This window comes from Poecilia reticulata, linkage group LG9, assembly GCF_000633615.1.
Source record: "Poecilia reticulata strain Guanapo linkage group LG9, Guppy_female_1.0+MT, whole genome shotgun sequence".
Taxonomy (NCBI): Eukaryota; Metazoa; Chordata; class Actinopteri; order Cyprinodontiformes; family Poeciliidae; genus Poecilia; species Poecilia reticulata.
This window is the reverse complement of record NC_024339.1, coordinates 15,239,286-15,260,178: the sequence shown is the minus strand read 5'-3', so window position 1 is coordinate 15,260,178 and position 20,893 is coordinate 15,239,286. Positions and strand designations below refer to the sequence as shown.

General features: G+C 36.5%; 2 protein-coding genes across 2 annotated transcripts in view; one reads left to right on the top strand and one right to left on the bottom strand.

Annotated features, from left to right (window-relative positions):
• Positions 1-3,314: 3,314 nt before the first annotated feature.
• On the bottom strand, positions 3,315-5,858 carry cldn5a (claudin 5a). Its single transcript, XM_008418166.2, has one exon. The coding sequence runs from the start codon at positions 5,526-5,528 to the stop codon at positions 4,881-4,883; it is 648 nt and encodes a 215-aa protein (XP_008416388.1). The 5' UTR covers positions 5,529-5,858; the 3' UTR covers positions 3,315-4,880.
• A 1,584-nt stretch (positions 5,859-7,442) lies between these two features.
• The window catches only part of zgc:63587 (septin-2), a 25,989-nt gene continuing 12,538 nt past the window's right edge, over positions 7,443-20,893 (top strand). The window contains exons 1-7 of the mRNA XM_008418164.2: positions 7,443-7,553; positions 13,533-13,581; positions 13,985-14,084; positions 14,172-14,258; positions 14,591-14,714; positions 15,587-15,721; positions 16,007-16,124. Of these exons, the coding sequence (XP_008416386.1) occupies positions 13,555-13,581; positions 13,985-14,084; positions 14,172-14,258; positions 14,591-14,714; positions 15,587-15,721; positions 16,007-16,124 (591 nt within the window). The 5' untranslated portion in view covers positions 7,443-7,553; positions 13,533-13,554. The remainder of the gene's footprint in view (positions 7,554-13,532; positions 13,582-13,984; positions 14,085-14,171; positions 14,259-14,590; positions 14,715-15,586; positions 15,722-16,006; positions 16,125-20,893) is intronic.

The following is a 20,893-nucleotide window of genomic DNA, read 5'->3' as shown; positions in this document are numbered from 1 at the left end:
TCCGTCTCTCTCAAAGTTTCCCTTTTTTAGTTCTCAGTGTCAGCATTAGGGAAAGATAGGCTAKATTATTGATTTTACTTATTTGATTATTTCTGCTACTGAATTAATCTGTACTGACCCTTGCAAAATTGCCTTACTAATAAAAATAATTAGCATTAAGAAAATCTAAAAGATGTTAATTGAGTTTAAGGTGACTCAATTAGTGAGTCACTTTAAAGTTCTTTGATGGTCATAAAATAGTTATGAAGTTTGATTCTGGGAGGAAAAAGTGGAAAATGTTTTATAGGTTGCTTTTAGCCAAAACTAAAACAACACCCTTGGGACTCGCMCGAGTCACTAAAACCAACCTGGTTCAGTAACAAGWGMAAGTTGTAATAAAGAGAAAGAGCGACCGTTAACAGGTGTGCTCTGTGAAGCTAGTTGATTGCAGGCTGCTCAATCTGGCTAATTTATTGGGTGAAGAAGGCTGGGACATCTGGATGGAGGTCGTCAGAAACCATGCTAGTCTTTCTCGATGCCAGCTTAAACAGAGTTTACTTCAGTTCTGGACAGGGTAAATCCTAGCAGATTTAGGAAACTCAATTCACCCGTTAGATGGAGAGCTGGCTGCACATCTCCTTCCTCTGAGAAGTTGCGCAACAACAATGCGTTTCCATTATAAATGTGAGAAAATCTTTGTATTTTGCTGATGTCAAAAAACACAATTTCACAATTTCTGTGTTTCCATTTTATAAGGAATTTAGTTAAGACCACACATGAAGAAGCGCAATAAGTCATTATCACGCAAACTAGCGACCAAATCCAAAATGTAAAGAGGATTTTGAACGCTAAATAAAACAGATGTAGTTTTCAAATTCTTTTGGGCTTGATTTAACAAGTTCATTCTTTATTTGCGTCACTTTCTTTCAAAACACTGGCTATATTTAACCAAATACAAGAAATTAAATAAAAGCTGATTTCAGAGCAGAAAAGTTGGCTGTACTTAGTATGAAAGATTGGTTATAAAAAATATATATTTTGTATTGTATTTAACATTTTGTGTTGTAGGAAATTTATGTCTGTAATAATTTTACTATGATTAAAAATAATCAAACATCTGTGCTGGACGGAACAAATTTGTGTCTTTTTAAATTGCAGGTCCAAAGGCCACAAATGGCCGCCGGGCTGCACTTTGTTGTAAACCCAAAGTTTTATTTTATAAATAAATCTTCCCTTGTGGAGTCCAGAAACAGCCGTCGAATGCTTGTGACTCTCCTGACTGTATGCAGGCTTTCTGTTTTCTACTTGGGCATATGACTTGCTAAGGTTCTTAAGTCACCAGGCAAAACAAGTATGGATAATCTCTTGTAATCCAGTCACAGTTTTGAATCACAATGTTGTTACTCACTGGCTGAAATTCTCAGTTTTCTCCTCTGCTGTTGCCACAACTTAAAGCGGCGCTCTAACCCTGTGACCCATATTTCAGAACCAATCCAGAACCTGTTAGAGGAGGCGGGCAGAGAACAGAGAAATTATAATCTGGTAAGAGTAGCACTACTTCAACGTTTTTTTACTCAAGTAAGAGTAACAAAGTATTTAGTAAAACATTTACCCAAGTACTGAGTAACTGATCAAATTATCAGTCATTTAGTATTTTAAAATTACATAATCAGACAAACTAAAATACAAAGTTAAGTGGAAATTTTGATATTTTAAGGATCAGAATGACAATAATTTATATGAGTAACAAAAAATTTTTTTCCTAATATGTTTCTTTCACTAAAAAAACTTATGAAACTTTAACAGAAATTGCAGGTGTGTCTGGTGGAGTTTTGATTGAAACTTGATTTTCATTCAGTGGGCAGAAAATCCAGAGAGATACGTCATAATAAAATTACTCAAGTAAAAATTAAAAGTACAGCCTAGTAAAAATACTCCTAAAAGTACATGTTTTTCAAACAAGTTCCTTATGTAAATGTAATTGAGTAAATGTAACTAGTTACTACTGGACTCTGTACTGTATTACAGGCTTTTCTTTTCTTTTCTCTTTCCTTTTTGTTTTCTTAAAAAGAAAAGAAACATTACCAATCATTCTTTTTAATGTTTTGAAAACATTTTTGCTTTATATAAAACTCACAAGCCAATTTCAGATTGAGTTGTTTTACTATGTGGGGATTTTTAAAATATAAATAATATTCCTTGTTGCTGAAATTTTCATCATAAATACACTTGATTGATTGATTGATTGATTGATTGATTGATTGATTGATTGATTGATTGATTGATTGATTGATTGATTGATTGATTGATTGATTGATTGATTGATTGATTGATTGATTGATTGATTGATTGATTGATTGATTGATTGATTGATTGATTGATTGATTGATTGATTGATTCAAGTTAGGGCTGCAACTAATGACTATCTAGTAATTGATTAATCTATCAATTATTCTGATAGTTGGATAAAAGAAATGTTACATTCTACAGCTTTTTGTTTAAGCTTTTTTTTTTTTTTTTAGAAATACATTAAAAGATGCTAATAAAAACAATTTAATTTTTAAAAACAAAGACAGTAAACATTTTATTGCCTGTAATGTAATAACATAACATTCCTGTAGTAAATCTGAACCAGGTGAAGCTAAAACTGTAACATTTGATGAGTTTCGGATAAAACATATTTACATACAGACGTGTTTCTGTATTAAATGCAAAATTTTTATATTTTTTGTACAGTTTTGGCTTAATTGCTGCTATGAATATGTTGGGTTTTTTTCAGCAAATGTCCTTTTTTGAGACAGTTAATAATTAATTACTAAATTAGTTGAAAATAATTTCAATAATCAATTAAATCACAACTTATTCAATTAATCGTTTCAGCCTAATTCAAATACTTGAAAATTATGAAGTAATAGTCAGTAAATACCCACTTATATTTACGTACTGTAATTTGCATTAATAAAGAGATTTTTCTGTAGTGAATTGGACTTGTAAATCCAGCCCGGCAGACTGTGTCTTATTCTGTGGGATTGAGATTAGACTGAATGAGTCGTGCTGAAGCCTTTCACTGACTGACCTGAGGAGGGGCGGCGGTGGTCTCAAACTGGGGGTCGTTGGGAGGCGGCGGGGCATTGTGAGCTGAACAGCAGAGCCCCACTCTGACTGAATGGGCATTGTCATCTGGATTTCTTTGGATAACCAAAATACTTTCTCCCGTCGTGGGGGTTGTTTTATGGACCGGCGGTGGGAACAGCATGACCAAGCCGAGGAGGTTCCCCCCCTTCACCACGTCTCTGCTGTGGTTTGTTTTTAATAACACACTCTAAAACTAAAGATTTCAGACAATATATTCTGTTTAATCATAATAAAATGAAACAGTATTGCATCTTCATACACATGGAAAATGAAACATAACATCAGACGTCAAAAATAGCAAAAACCTGGAAGTTATGTAAGGAAAAGATGCTTTCATAGTGCGAAAAACTTAGCAGGTGCTCAGACAAGACAAAGAATGGACTCCCACATGATTCCCCGACACAAAAATAACACTCTACGATTCAAAAGGACTTTAACATGTGAGATTTTCTTCTTAAGTCTTTCTCCTTGTTGGACGTTGTTTCCAAGTCGTCAATCTTGGATCGTGGTGCATTCATATTTTGCTCATTGATGTTTTAATTAGGAAATAGTGATGAAATATTAACCAAAACAAAACAGCAAGTGGTTATTTGATTTTAATGTTACGGTAAAGCATTTAAAAATTTTATTGAATTGTTCTTGTGGTGATCAAAAATAGATGGTTTGATTCTCTTTTTCTGTTTAAAATGTTAACAAAATTCTTTGCAAGGAAAATAATGGAAAAGTTACATTGATGTTTCAAATAAATTCTGCGATTACTGAAATCTGTGACTGTAGGGGGCGCTGTTTCTTCTGCTGGACACTGAGTTGTTTGTTTTTTCTTCACAAAACATATTTAATAAACATTTGGCTGAATTTATAGGAGGGTATGAAGTTGAAGTAAGTTGTTGGCATTTTTTTATTACCTTAAATTCTGTTGAAAACAGTCACCCCTCCGGTACTCCATATAAAAGTGACGTCACGGGGTGAAGGGTCGTCTTTAGCCAGTGTAGAAATGAGATAAAAGAGCTGTTTTCTTTTTACCTGTGGTTTTTAACATTTAACATCTGCTAAGAAATTCAAACCAAATCTAAATCACTTGTAATTTCTGAACCATAAAAAGGAAGAAGAAAAAAAAAGCTTGTATTGCAATTTTATATCTTGTACTTTAAAACTAAAGTCAAATTACCGGTTTATTTTTGTTCTTATTGCTGGTTTCTGGTGACAAAATGCTACTGCCGCCAAAGAAAACAGTTTTTCTCTGTGAGCGTGTGCAGCCATTCTACTGTACAACTTTGTGCTGACAATGCACACTGAGGACAAAGAACACTTTACATTTTCGGTGCAGAGACTTAATCAAACAAGAAAAAATAGCAAATAAATCCAAATCTAATGATTTTGACAATTTACAAAAGCAGGTACGTTAGAAAGATACTCCTTTTTTGTCGTGTGCTATTCTTACAGTTATGGAGCCAATACAGGGACATTAAAAGAAAATAAAAAAGTAAAACAAAAGTTTATGTTTTATTTTTTCCATCAATGTCCCGGTAGGGGCTCCGTATATTGTCGATAGTCTTAAAATTTTAAAAAAAAATCTCCAGTAGACACAAAAGCGTGTAAAAATACGGCCCGAGAATATTGAAGGACCAGAGAGGCTTCCGCTGATTTCAAAGTTCAAATTTATACGTAAAAAAAGTTGGAGGTGCAAAAACAAGGTCCGTAAAAAACAGTTTTTTCAAAGCTGCAAGTCACTTTTACGCACCGTCTGCTCCGCGCCATGCAGGCAGCTACACATAATTCCTCTTGTCATAGTCCCCGTTCTGCGAGGCTCTCTTGGTCGGGGCATATTTTACAGAGTATCCTGAGTTTCCACTGGAGGGACAGGAGCAGCAAAGAAGCGTTCCCCCGATCAGCAGCAGCGCCGTGGCCGCCCAGCCGATGTAGAGCGCAGCGCCGATTTCCCTCTTCTTGGATGAAGGCACCTGAGGATTGTAGAAGTCCGATATGATGTTGTTGGCCATCCAGCAAAGGGGAACCAGCACAAACAGGCCGCTGATGATGTAGATGATCCCACCGGCGTTCACCACACGGGCTTTCACGTACTCTGTGCGGATGCAGTTGGTGCACTGCGCCCCCGCGATCACCACCATGAGACCCAGCACTCCCATCACGGAGGAGATGATGGTGAGCGCTCTGGCCGCCTGCAGGTCGTGGCTCAGAGCGAGGACGGAGTCGTGCACCTTGCACTGCATCTGGCCGGTGCTCTGCACCACGCAGGACATCCACAGGCCGTCCCACATTGTCTGCGCCACCACGATGTTGGCCTCGATGAACGCCGTCACCTTCCACATGGGAAGCCCGCATGCAACCATGACCAGGAGCGAGCCAATTACGCACAAAGAAAGACCCAAGATCTCCAGTCCGGCCGACACCATTTTCACTCTTCTTTCTTCTGTCTGTCCTTTCTAAAGTTGATCAAATTCTCCGTATTTCTCCAGCAAGCTGTGAACGATTCCACTCCTGTGTAGCTTTACGCTTAATTGCGCAGCAAGTCTCTACATTCACACAAAAATATACAGCAGCTGCGCCGAGTCTCTTTGTTAGTGAGTGGATGTGAAAACAACTGGAAACACAGAAGCACCGGACCACGGATATCTGCAAGGTGGGGGTGTGAAAACCCAACCAGAAACTTTCCTCCAATCCGCTGCGGCCGCATCCTCTGGGGACCAATGAAAATGTGGGGAAGTTGAGCGACTGAATAGAGCGGTCCAGAGCGCATTGTGCGTTTGAACTGTTATTTCCAGTGAATAGAGGGGTGAAGGGCTTAGAAGAAGAGGGGGAGCCTGGCTGTGGGGAAGTTTAGCTGTTTTTTTAAGCAGCTTTGAAACAGTGGATTATTGATTTTTCAGACATGGGGGCTTAATATGTCTGTGCCACACATGCAGGAGAAAGTCAATTTTCATATCTGGTTTGATACAAGATTCAGTAATTTAAATTCTGTTTGCACAAAAAATAACTAAATGTGGACATTTAAAATTTTAAGATGAAATTTACTACTAGAAAGAACTTGAGGTCAATTGAAGAGAACAGCTGAAATGTAATGAAGTAACAGAACAGTTAATTTGGGAATGCTGCCAGCTATAGCAAAACATAAACATATATGTAAATAAATTGGAGTAATCCCCATCTTTTACTTAAATCTAAAGTTTGATATTGATGTGAGCTGTAAATGAAACTGAAGTCAAATTCTTTGTTTATGCGCACAATCTTAGCTGATAAACAGATTCTAAAGTCAGTCCAGTCAAAGATTCAAACTATTTTTGAATTCATTTTATTAAATCAAATACATTCCAGTGATACAAACTATTTACAGTGCAGGCAAGTTCAGTGTATTACATGAACTGGTAAAGAAAAAGTTAGATGATTTACTTGTTATCTTTGTGTAAAAAAACAAATCAAATAAATAAATGTGTCTCATGGTTTAAAGCTTATTCAAATTCATTATAAAAAGCAAATAAATAAACACGTCTTAAGGTGATATCACTATACACAGTTATGACACAGCTGAGCTACAGTTTTCAACAAGTACTACAAATATGCACTCAGCATACGATTACCAACCACCCAACCAACCAACCAACCAACTTCCAAAAAGAAAAACCAACACCCCTGACGTAAACCATCAATAAGAACCATCAATACTCCTGTACTGATGTTTCTGATGTCTATTTGAGTGTTTAACAGTGGGAGGTTATATTATCCTTCTGAAAAGGAATGCTAATACGTTTATATATTAAAAAAGAATTTTAAAATCTAACGGAACAAATCATGGAAACATAATGGGATCAACAAAGATGGTAGAAATAGTGTAAAACGTGTTTCCAAAAAAAAATGTTTAGAAACCCAATTGCAACACTGCGATAATGTTGATAATAATGACATAGTATCTCAACATAATGACATTAATTACATTATATCACATTATAATGATATACTATCCTAGTATAAAGTGATAACTGTCTCATAATGATATTTTCTTTATTAGAGTGGCGGAAACTGGCTTCCATACCCTCGTGTTGCTCTAGATGCCCAATTTTAATTTCAAGTGGGAATTTATTTTCCATGGTAAAACATGTTTTTACTGTGACAATTTGGACGCTACCTACAAACTAATCAGAAATGGCCTTAACGGTGAGAGACGTTGAAAAACAGACGTTTAAAGTGACTGAAGTTCTGTGTCCGCCATATTGGCTCTAATATGTCAGAAGATGAATGGCTCAGCCACCCACTCTGCGGAGCCGTAATGGCGGCAGTTACGCCACGGGACAGCCGTTGACCAGCAGCTGGTTGGAGGAGGGCGGACTTAGGGAAGCAGTTTCCGGGTTCCCCTTCCTGGGCTGGGATAGTAGCAACAGCGTAAAGGCTCCGGTTGATTAACTATACCTCAGAATACCGTGCAGGTAAGACGCGGCGCGCCCGTTAAAAGTAATTTTGATCCGAAAACTTTAGTTTATTCGGAGTTTGTGGAAAAGAGCTCGCTGGAGAGCCTGTGGAAGCCGAGTTGGGAACACGACACCGGTCGCGGTAACAACTGTTGCATGCTAAAGTTTGGCATGTAACGTTAGGCCAGGTTCCTTTCTGTTTTACGCCTAAAATCTGTTTATAAAACATGGCGTTAAAGCAGGAGAGAGTAAGGTTATGTTATGTTGTATTTCACTTAGGGTGTACTGTAGGTCAAAACAACAGTGACCTTGTCTCAGTTGGTGTTTTGTAAACTTAATGTCTGACAAACTGGGTGTGGTGGACATCAATGTTACAAACTCAGAGGCCCTAAGACTTTGTGAGATGATTTAAAGTTTGTTTTATTTCCCCCTTCATCACTTTACACATGTCCAAACACGTTCTTCTTATTCTTTTTTTGTCTTAAAGAAAAAAATGATACATTTTTGAGGGATTTGAACTCACTTAGTGTCTTGTTTTTAAACGTTTCTTAAAAAATTAGTTGGATTCAGTTTTAAATGTCTACTATAAATAGATTTGATCAGATTGAATATTTATTCTTCACATATACAGGGAAGGCTGAGACTTAAGCATTTCCTGACAAACTACATTGAACAATCAAAGATGTTACTCTTAAAAGAATAAAAATGCAGCAGTTGGAGATTTTAAGGCCAGCTTGCAATAAGTGATTTTGTGATGCTTTCACTATTTTTATGGTTCTCTTTTACCATAAATACAAACCTTTCCCTTCTTTCTGAATATATTGAAAATGGAAGTGTCTTAGCAATACATCATTCCTAGTAAATTTAAATAATTATCAAAACAGAGCAAAGTTATAACAATGTATCTTTCTGGATCACCAAAAACACAGTAAACTAAAGTTACTAAATATCTTATTTACAAGACGGATTACAGCTCAATAATTTTTGCACATCTCAAAATGCATTGTGCTCCTAATCAGTTATTTTATTTTAGTTACCTGTTTATATAGCGTCTACAATAGTGGTTTCTTATTAAATATTCAAACTTAAAAAGTTCAAATTTGTAGTGAAAGGTTGGATGGTTAAACAATTTTTTTTATCTACACAGAACCTCGGGAAGCCTTTCTATTGTGATCTAATGATGGTTATATCAGAACCAAAAGTAGCGACACCAGAAAAGAGTGGGAGCCATATTCGCTGTGTTTCCTGCAAAAACTGTAAATTATTCTACAATTGGAAAGTGAAATGTCCTCCATGGGAACCACATGCAATTAAACTGGATTTTCCAAATAAAAGTAGCACTAAAAATGATGTAAAATAACTATAATACGCAGTGATATGTTTATTTTAGTACTACTTAAAAGGGTTGGACAGGAATCCAATAAAAACAGTTTTTAAGATTAATTAAATAAAAATAAAACAATAGTAATAACAAAGAAATAAATATTGAGACAACAATGAGACTTGAGTTTATGGAAATAAGAACTTTGAAAATGTCTGTCTTTTTTGATGAAGAGGAAAGCTGCACATCCAAGAAATTTTATGAATGACATAGTTTATTTCTTTTAGTTACCTGTTTACATTAACCAAAACTAGTAAATTCAGTACTATCAACAATAGCCCTTGTATGTATTCCCTACAGAGGTAGTAGAACATTTCCTTAACTGTGCGATTTCTCAAAACCTGCCAACATTTTCTATTCCAGCTTGTCCAATGACAGACAAAAACCCAGTCTGGTAGTTCTTATGTTTGATGCATTTCTTAATCATAAAAAAAAAACTATCGAATGCTTCTGACCTATTAGAACATGTCTGACGTAAAATAGGCTGGTTTCACTCATTTGTGCTAAAAAATTCATATTAAGCCCACTTGTGGCATATTCTAAAACTTCTTCCTTTATCTGATTATTATTTATTACGTGGCACAATAATAAATTTAACTTTCAGACAACCTGACAATAAGAGTGGGAAACCATTAAATATTTGTATTATGTGGCAGCAGGCCACTATTGAAGAATTATCATTCATCTTTGCTTGTGTTTTTGGCCCCTTGACAACCTGCGTAATTTACTTCCATTCTTACCGAATGTCTAGCGGTTCAAGCATAAGGACTGACTCCAGGAGCTGTAATCTAATGTCCACAGCTGTCTCCTACTACAGAAAACAACTTAGCTGGACAAATAAATTTGATATCAAAGGAATGTATCCTGCCGGGGAATAGCGTCTCTGAACCCCGATCCCTGACCAGTCTCTGACCTTCCCCTTTCCTGTGACTTTATCTCCCACTCAAGCACCAATGCACCCATCTACAAAACCACCAGAGCATGCTTCCTCCTGTTTTCCTGAATGGTGTGAATGCAACAACAAAATATGATTCATGGAGACAGACAAAGTGGGCCAACGTTATTGTCTTGGAGGTTTTGAATAATCCAGCTACACAGCTGAGAAAAACTGAATAAAAAAACAATAATTCACAAACACATAAGACACCAGTATTCACATCTAAATGAACCATTTTAACTTAGGAAAATAATTATAGTAATCGTCACAGTTTTGCCTTTATTCTTGTTTTTGTTTTTTTATTAATCAGATCTTCTATAATTGCATTTTGCATTTAAATAAAATTTTTGGTGGTACAGATAACTGCTCACTCACCATGTTTTGTAATAAACATATTGCCTTTTACTTTAAAGGTCTGACCAACAATAATTTGTTGGTCAGACCTCAATGAAAGACAGAAATACAAACTGAGAAACTTACTTGGCTTAAAGAAAACCTCTGCAGATACGCAAGTAAAGATAGAGGCAGTAGTTTTGAATCATAAAAAAATATCAAATACTGTCTAATTTAGATAATTATTAAATTTCTAAATGTAAAATTAGCACTCCCAACAACAGGTTGTTTAATGAAGAGGGGGGAAACATTTCAGCAGCATCTCATGAAAGCTAATCAAGGAAATAGATTTTGATCTTCAACCAATTGATTTATTTAAAAAAACTACAACTTAAGATTATTTGATGCTTTTTATTTTTATCGAAGTTCTTAAGACATAATATGTAATATTAGAATTATGCATGGATGAGGAAAAACTATGAGATTTCAATTTCTTAAGGGAAATTTCTTTAGTTCAGCAAACTTGTCTTGAAATTGTCAACAATAATGAAGTTTTTTCACAACTTCAAAAACCAAATGCTCCAAAAAAGGCAAGCTGTCTCAATACAGTTCAAAACATGTGAAAAGAAGAATAAAATTGGTAGAGTTGAGTTTGGTCACATTCACTGCCTCTTTAATCAGTTTTTCTTACAGAATGTAATCAAATTACAATTGATCATGTTTGAGCTTATTAAGACACTTAAATGTTGAATTAATCACCAACATACTACCTCTCTCATTCTGGCTTTTCACATGTAAGACACTGTGGATGCCTTGAGCCTCAGTCTTTCTCTTGTATTAAATTTGTTTGGATGAAACGCCTGTTTGAGGTTGTTAAAATTTATAAACCACCAAACACTTCCTCTCTATGCAATAAGGAAGTGGTCCTCTGCCATTTCTTGATGTTGAAAATGAATAGAGATGCAATCAAAGAAATGCAGAGAGTGTAATAATTTAAAAACATCTTACACCTGATATTATCTCTCAACTATGAGACTAATAACCATAACATTCAGCTTTGAGGAGATGTACATATGAATGTTCACCAGTTCTGGGATTGTTTACTGGGAATTATTGCCAGGTTTGTTATTTCAGCTCACCAAGACTTCAGTTTGTAAAATCCGATCTGTCTTCCTAATAAGTTATTTAGACTCCACCTGTGGAGAAGTTACGTTTCCATTAGGATCGTTAGACCTTTTCTGAAATTTTGTAGCATTTTGTCAACTAATAAATGAACTGTATATTTGTCTTACAGGTTTGAAATTTCACTGTTTTTGATGTGGTATTTTTCTCAATAGTTCAATCTCTCACAAGCATGACCCGCTGGTCGCTGTGTGTGTAGGTGTGTAAGCTGTTTGGCAGTCCAGCCGATTAAATGGCTATTATTAAGAAAGCCTTATTGAAGTGTGCCTCCTACGTGTGTGTCCTGTAGTGTTGTCTTTGTGAGATTACAGCTGCGGTTTTGGAACAGTTTAATTAATCTGCTGCCCGACTAATGCTGGTTCCCACAGAGCCGGACGAGGAACAACACTTTGGGGTCGGTGTATGTGTTTGATACACATGAATGCACTCGGGTGGCCCGCTTTGGTCGCTCACAAGTCCATTAGAAAAGAAAACACATTAATTATTGCATTAGGTGTGTTTTTAGGCTAGAAACCAATGATTAGGCTGGTGTTACCCTGGGCTGTGAGTCAGTCTGTTGGTGTGTTCACCACTTTGTTCCAAGGCTGGAATAATGCACTTTAGCTTATCTGGTGCTCATTGAATTACTAGAAGGATAGTCATAAGATTCAAGACAGATTGCGTGATGGCCAGAAAGGTGACTCATGTAATGGCAATGTCTCCTATGTCACCAGAAGGCTAACACTTTCACATGTAAAGCAAAATACTCAAAAGGGATTGACTTTTTTTTTGTATGCCACTGTTTCTCAGACTTTGCAGTATTAGACTTTAGTACACGAATAATGAATTTTTCAGATTTTCTATAAAGCTGTTAAGTAGGTTGAAGTGCTTGTCTGTTCTGGTTGTACCTGGAAGTTGGATTTTCTGAGTTTCAAGTTGGAAATTGGATTCTGATTTGGATTTTTTTTGCTCCCTGTTCAAATCTTGAAATTCAATTCAGCTGCTGGTTTTATAAGATGTGGAAAGTTTCAGGAGTAGGCCTGCACCTTAACAAATTTTGCTGGATGATAAATTGTCCCCAAAGTTATTGTCATAAACGGTAATATTGCTACTTTGAGACCTTTTTCAAGTTACATAATGGTAATGGCATAATAATGCAAGAACACATTCTCAATAAGATTTTAAGCTTGTTAATGGGTTTTATCAATTCATTGTGGCACAATCGGCTTTTTAACAACATAAAATATCTTGATATGGGCTGAAAAATTTAAATGAGTGTGTCAAGCATTTTAAAGCTGGTAACACAAGACTGAAATCTGTCTTGTTTTCATTCATCAATTTACTGATAATTGATTTCTCGCAAACTGTCTGACATCTGCATTTTTAAATTCAGGTTCACATATAAATATTTCTATGTTATTTCCTTTTAATCAGCTCTTATTTCTTGGGAAGTCTCTAAGACTTTCCATTTTGTGTTGACCGGGTCACGCCCCTTGTCTTTGCCTCCCTAAATGATTGGTGTGGCTTTGTAGTCCTTGACCTTGAACTCCAGTCAAGGGTGAGACACGTGTTCTCCTTCAGCTGAGCTGGCCCATATCGGAAAAGTTTCAGGAACCAAGAGGCTAAACATCCATTGTTCTCCCTGCAGGCTTGGTGAAACCACCCTGTCAGTATCAAGGATCTTTGCCCACTTTCATGTGCTTACAAAAGGGGGCCCAAAACTACAACGTTATACATTTAATGCTTTCCTTCCCAAAGTGTTCATGCACTTGATTGGTTCGTTACATACCAATGGACTGGGCTCAGATTAGGTTTCCACGGCACCTAGTCCTGAATAAATGGTTTCAGGATCATCCTGAATCTGTATCTGGCACCATTACTTCACTCTAATGTTTCTCACATTGCAGCTCAGGAGGCAGTTCATTGTTGATAAAATGAAGTCCAGTCTTCCTGCTCAGTCATCATGCTGCTGATTTAACCACTGGTTTTGTTCCTCTGTCAACCGTTTGGGGTGATAGAGTGAATGGGGTGCACTACTAGACGATACACCTGCTATTCTGCAGCCGGTGTATCTATGGAGTTCAGCTTTATCAAATGTTTTTTTGGTTCTTTTTTAGCTTTGTACATGAGATGTTATGGGCCATGCCACATCATCCTCAAATTAGTCTTTTCTTTTTACTTGCAGGCGTAACTCTTAACAAGTAGTGATGTCGCAGTCTGGAGAAAAAGGAAAGGTGAGGATGAGAACGACACAACCGTGTAGTTTTGCTTTAAATTCCCACATTTGGAAGAGAGCTTACTAATGAGATCCATGTGACTTATTGTGGTACTAATGTTTTGCCCACATGATTGTATTAGCATTTAAAAAGGAAATCCTGTCTAAACTCAAGTGCTTCTTGACTTTATTTTATTGGCTGCTGGAATTTTCCAGTGATGGGCTTCGCCAGCAATCTCACCTACATCTGCACTGACTTGGAGCTTAAGAAATGACCAGTTTATTCACTGAAATTGGTGAAGCATAAGAAAACGAGCCCATAAAATAAATCTACTCTGATATGGTCTTTATTGCTATGTTATAATTTGAATTTTATATCTCACATTACAGATTTGAGATGTTCTTTTTTCAATGTTTTTCAGTTTCCAGATTCAACTGGTTATGTCGGTTTTGCAAACCTCCCAAACCAAGTGCACAGAAAATCTGTGAAGAAAGGCTTTGAATTCACCCTTATGGTAGTTGGTGAGTGATCACTCTTAACTGCATAAGTTGATTTTATTTGTTTATTTTTTTAAATACATAATGAATTTTCTTCAATTTTTTAAATAGGAGAGTCCGGGTTGGGCAAATCAACACTTATAAACAGCCTGTTTCTTACTGATCTCTACCCTGAGCGCTACATCCCTGGAGCTGCTGGTATGCTCTCTAATTCACATGCACAAGCGTACAGACTCTGTAATAAAGAAGAAATGTCTCCAGCAGAGCTTTATTTGAGGAAGGACCGTTTGGAATGCTGCAGCCTTCAAAATGACGGCCCTTCTGATGACTCAGCCAGATTAGGATTTGTTTTACTTAAAACAAATTGATCAAGTTTTGTAACTGCAAAAAGTTTTAAGAAGTCAACTTCTCTGTTTTTGAAGTATTTGACGCATGTAGGGAGAAAATGTATTTTTAATGTTGTATAAATATCACATTAAGGACATTTTCCCAGGTGTTGTGCTTCTGTTAACTGTTTTTTAACCCGTCAGAGAAAATTGAGCGGACAGTCCAAATCGAGGCATCCACTGTTGAAATCGAGGAGAGAGGGGTGAAGCTTCGGCTCACCGTGGTTGACACCCCTGGATATGGTGACGCCATCGACAGCCAAGACTGGTACATCTGATCTAATGGCTGAGCAGATTTAACACAATCATCCTCTTAAACCTGTTATACTTTTAGAGAACGTCGAAAAGTAACTAAATAAGTATGGATCTTTATTTGTTTTTGGTATTCTGCCTTCATGCATGGAAATACACCGCTCAAAAAAATAAGGGGAACACTTTAACATTTAACTGAACACTGAAGTGTTCCCTTTATTTTTTTGAGCAGTATATATTCTTGTAACTCCTGTTTTCAGAAAGAAAAAATGCATTTAATTTTAATGAAAAGACTTTCAAGAAAAAAAAAGAAAAAGAAACAGATATGTTTGACTTGTTCCCAGTCCCAATTGGGGAAAAAAGATAAAGAACAATGTTTTAAGATGTTTAAATAAGAATAATTTATTTTTATATAAATTTAGACACAAACAATACTTTTGAAAACTTTATGTGCTTCTCAATAATCAGCTGAAAAGCATTTTTGTATTACACCAATAGAACACTTTTTATAAGAGCTGATAAGCTTTTTACATGTTTATGCTGGTATTTTGGTTATTTGTCTTTGTTCATTGTCTTTAAAATTGGAAAGCCTCCTTACCATCACCCTAATATTTACCTCCTTCCATGTCAGGATTATGATGACTCTGAAATGTTAAAAGAGCTTCCAGTCAGAAGAAACAAGTCAATAAAATTAAGATTATGAACCTAAATCTTTCGGTTGAGTAATTTTGCCCTTAACTGTGTATAAAAACACAAAAATCTCATTGAAGAGTTCAATATGTCGTCCATATGTATCTGTGTTGCTTACTTGGCCTATTTTTGGTGCTTATCTATATGTCTAATTGTTTTTAAAAAGTATGTATCTGTGTTTGTTTTTTCTGACATCAGCTTCAAGACCATCATCCAATACATTGACAATCAGTTTGAGCGATACCTACATGACGAGAGTGGGCTGAACCGGAGGCACATAGTGGACAACAGGGTGCACTGCTGCTTTTATTTCATTTCTCCATTTGGACACGGGTAAAAATAATGCAAACATGTCACAAATACTAAAGTAAATATAAGCAGTATTTTAGTTTAAAACTGTTAAGACAGAGACGTGTCTTTTTTTCTTAAGTTTCTTCTGGCTAAACGGTTTCTATTTTTAAAGATTTTGTAAAGCAAACTTTGGCTTCCTCTAATCATTTAGTTCTGTTTCTTCTGTTTTCAGTTTTTCTCCTGTCCTGTTCCTCTTTCTTGGGTCTGCTGTTTTCATGTTTTATTGTCTTCTTTCTGATTAATTTCCTTGTTTCTTCTCTCTGCCAGTCTAAAGCCTCTGGATGTGGAGTTTATGAAGGCCATCCACAGCAAAGTCAACATTGTTCCAGTAATCGCCAAGGCCGATACGCTCACACTGAGGGAGAGGGATCGTCTGAAGAGACGGGTAAGTTTCATGTCTCGTCGTTAAAGCCAAGTTCTCCACAGAAGGAGACATGACGATAAAAGTATTGCTGCATTTCTTTAGGATCTCCCATTTATTTGTTTTATTCCACCTGCAGATGAAACGTTTATTCCTGACATGTGGTCCAAATTAACAAATTAATGACAGAATACTTGGGTGAAACCTAAATCTTTCATCCGTGCGTTCTGGAAGCTTTCTGTGTCCGGCGTCTTTCTGTTTGTTTTGAAGAGCAGCAGTGTGCTTCCCTGTGTAATTACAGTGATGTATGACCTTTTTGTGTTTTTCATGACACCACCAGATTGTTTAAAAGTCCAGGGAGGGGCAATAAATGAGAGGAAACTGTAAGAGGAACAGGAGTGTTGTATATAACATGGATGCAACACATATCATCCAATTTTAAGTCGCTCCAGATACTTCCTGTTGGAGCTGACCCAGGTGTCTGTCTGCCTGCCTGCCTGCACGCTCCTCGGCTTCCTGCTGTCCACAGGGGAAGGACGTAGTAACACCTTATTTTATGGACACTTGTGAGTGTTTTCAGATGATAACCTCACATATTCGTTACTACTTAACAGGCTTTCCTGCTTCTTTAGCCCTCCACACAAATAATGTTGGTTTTTTGGTTGCAGACATAAGTCTCTTTTTTTGTTTTTTTTAGGTTTCTTACAGCTTTTATAAGTAAAGCAACCACTCAGACCGGCCCAGTCCTACAATATACCTGTATAAATTAACCCAGGCAGTAACACAGTAACAGCAGTAACATTTGCTTCCTCACTTCATTCCTACTCATTAGCTGTTGTTCCTACGCATTAGATTGTTGTTAACCCTTAATATCTGAGGGACATAACACTGTTAAGTTCAATCCTCCAAGCCATCTTAATCCTTGCATTCAGCTCTGGAAAAAAAAATTAAATGTTCAGTTTCTCTGATTTTACTTTTTATAGGTTTAAGTAAAATGAACTGACATGTCTCTGAAATTCCAAGCAGAATATTGGATTTATTTGCAGAAAATGAGAAATGTTCTCATCTTGCAGTGCTTTCAGATCTCAAAAAATGCAAAGAAAACAAGTTCATGTTTATTTAGAAACAACAATACTAATGTTCAGAAATCAGTATTTGGTAGAATAACCAGGAGGTTTTCCAGAGCTGTAAGTCATGCTTACAGCTCTGTGGAGCTGACGAGAAGAGGTTGCATTATTTGATTGAGAGTATCTTTATAAATAGGGCTAAAACATTTCCCAAAATGATTCAAATAACTTAAAAATTTATGGGATACATTTCTGATTCTCTGCTTTATCGTAGCTGCAAGATTGGTTGGTGGTGCTTAATATTGCTCAGCATTCTGCTGTTTGTATTATGTGTGATGAAGAAAGAGATAAAACAAACAAATAGCTGCTGATAAAGAACCTCAGAGAGGAACTTTAACCCATTATTAGTGATTTTGACTCACAATTTTGTGTGTCTCGCTGCCTCTGAGTTTCCTTTCCAGCCGCTTCTATGAACCGATTCCCAGTTCAGTTTTATTCATTCAGCACCAAAGAACGTCGAATATAATCTCTTTCTAAAGGACAAGTGGATCCAATTCATGCCAGGTTATAACCCAATCGTAAATTATAATCACATTCAAGTACCAAATTAAATTCAGTTGATTATCAAGTTTTAATCTAAGGAATCCAAGTCAATTTGATCGAGTTATAGAAATTCCAACAATTCCTTCTGCTGATCAAGCATGTGGCGACTGTGGACAGCTTGTTTAAAATCATGGAGTCATAACTTGAGGTTTTTAATCTTTTCACATTTTCTTTTGACTGCCAGCCTATCTGTCCTCCTCCTCTTCGTACTCGTCTTCAGGCCTTGGAGTCGACTGCCTTGCAGGCGTCAGACTAGGCAGCCGGCTGCTCTGTTCTCTGTTTTTCCACCTCGTTTTTTCTCACTTTCTGCTTTCAACTCACTCATTTATCACCAAGGCTCTTTACGTTGTCTCATGTTGGTCATTAAAGTGACGGCCTTTTGTCTCTTTTTTTTTAAAAAGGTGAACTTTTATGAAAAGACATGGACATAAAAATTACACATTATGCTTTTTTTAAAGTTATTTTTACCTGTGGGAGCCATTTAAAAAAATCAAAACAGAAATCCATCTCCATTGTGATGAAAATTGACTTTATAGTTAGGCTGCTGTGTTGTTTGATGGTGTAACCTTCCTAGACCTTTTAAGTGTTCCTCTGGCACCAAACATGAACAAACCCATGTTTCCTGTCACCACTCTGTCCCAGAAACAAACCCGAGCCTGGCAGCTTGGAGCAGGTCACGTGTCCTGACTAGAAGTCGGACGTGACATTTGTCTTTACACCCCTCTTATGTGTTTTCTTCTGTGGTAAACATGTAACCATAGCAGCACAAATAAAAGTGCTGCAGTATCTGTCTGTGAGGTTATCTGCCCATCAGTTTGTCCAAAGCTCCACTAAATGTTCCCCTAACAGACATTTCCCATTGTACACCAAGCAGCAATTAGCCAAAGAGTTAAACAAAACGTTCTAAGAAATCCTCACATCTTTTCCCAGAAACCCATACCACTGAGGATTTAGCAGCCCATTTTTTTCTGTTATCTGCACCTACAGATAAATAGTTTTTGTCTTGTTTTCCTTTCTGAGCTCACACTTAATCTTTAAATCTTTCATGTGATTGTGAGTTTCTTGGAAAGTTGTTATCGACAGGAAATCTAGAGGCTTAATTGACAAATCTTCATTTAGAAATGGCACCGTGTCTCTAATGAGTGCAGATTATTCCTTCTATCTCCTGTTTGGCTGCAGGTTGAGCATGCACACGTTTCAGTTTCATCCCATGTCATTTTACTCAGTATGCTGCTGGAATTGTTTTTTGCAAAAGCAAGAAGACATTTTTAACAAATAATGTGATAAGTCAGAATTCCCTGCATAAATCATATATGAAGTATTTTTTGTTTGTTATTTATGCATATATATTTATCTTAAGTGTCTTTTAAAGGAACTGGCTTGTGTATTAGTAGGCTTGATCAGATCTTGATCAGATTAGTTGAAGTATTTCTTGACTAGTTACATTTATTAAAGTAACTTTTTATTTTTCCTACACTGTATTATTATTTTTTTTTTTTACTTTTACTTGAGTAACTTTATTAGGAAGTATCGCTGTACTGTAAGTTCACTGGGTGATGAATAAGCTTGTTTTAACCAAAAATTCACACATGCGGTTTTTATTAAAGTTTCACAAATTTAATATCAAAATAAACTGATTTGGAAAAATATTTATTTTTGCCTGATTTTGCAGTGTTTTAATTTTTATTCATATGAATTATTTTAATTTTGGTCCTTAAAATACCAATATTTTCACATAACTTTATTTTATTTCTTTTTTACTTTTATTTATGCAGGTTGTCTCATTGAAATCCAAGATCTGATACAAGAGAGACACGTTTTGATAAAACAAACAATTAACAACCAGCAACAAAACAAGCAACAAAATTTTTTGACTCAAATGAGTTAAAAAAAGAGGAATTTTTATAAGATTTCTCTTTTTGTCTTAAAATACATTTGAATCAGAGGAATCAAAGTGGAAAACTTCAGATCAGATCCTGTTTACTATATATTTGATTTTAAATATTATATAATGTTTTGACTGTTTTCTCAGTACTTTATCTCTCTTGAGTAATTTCTTGGAGGACTACTTTTCACTTTTACTTGAGGAGACGGTACTTTAACTTGAGTATAATTTTTGGGTACTCTGCCCACCTCTGGGTAAATTATGTGGCTCATTCTCAGCAGTCAGTCGTGTTTAATGAAGCAGGACATCAGACCTTCCTCTGAGGTTAGACCTGCAGGAGCCAAGAACCTGCCAGGAAGCTGAAAACCTTGGATGATGGATAACTCCGAGTGTTTTTGCCCTCACAATTTATTAGTTTGTGTTTTGCTGGCACTTTCTCACAGTTTGGAGCCATTCGTCTCATAATAAATCCCTGCTCCCCTGTGCTTTCCTCAATGCTTGTCCATTCTCTTATTATGAGGGGAAACGGCTTGTATGGAACAATATAAGTTTCCTGTAATGTGCCGAGACTGTTTCCATTGAGAAGACGAAACGTCCAGTCTGTGCAGCTCAGACTCAGAACGTGGTGAACATTTCTCCCATCGTTCACCTCTCCTCCCCTTAATTGTGCTTTCCTCAGTCGTTCCTCTCCTGGAACTGCCTCACAAAGCGCTTTTTTGCTTTGTCCTTCCATCTAATGCCAATTTCCTTCTCCGGGGTTGCTATGCTCCTGGTTTATAAATTGCCGCTGAGGAGGGTATATTGAGAGGCTGATCCTCTCAGTCTGGGACCCTAAAGTCATATCCTGTATAGGGCTTTAGTCTCAAACTGTATTACTTTTTTCAGCTGGGAGGACAGCAGGTTTAGACTGGAATTGCAGAGTGAGCAACACATAAAGTTGTCTGGTTTGAGCTGAACAACAAAGTGTTAGTCATATGAGTTTTATCCTGCGCCCCCAAAGCAAAACGCTGGGTTGAAAAGCAAATTAATTTGATAAAAATTATAGTCAGAACTAGAGATGTGCCGATCAGGTTTTTTCCTGCCGATACCGATTCCAATCACCCACATAATTATTATTTTTTTAATCAAAAGCACTACCGGTTACATTATGTGGAAAAAGGAACCATGAATTCACCTTAATTTAGACAAAAATTAGTTTTTAATAACTTTTTCCAAGAAAAAAACAGGCATTGTGCAAA

Bases quoted from the DNA above. Each gene is read 5' to 3' on its own strand.
- cldn5a (XM_008418166.2), bottom strand. From the start codon at position 5,528: ATGGTGTCGGCCGGACTGGAGATCTTGGGTCTTTCTTTGTGCGTAATT.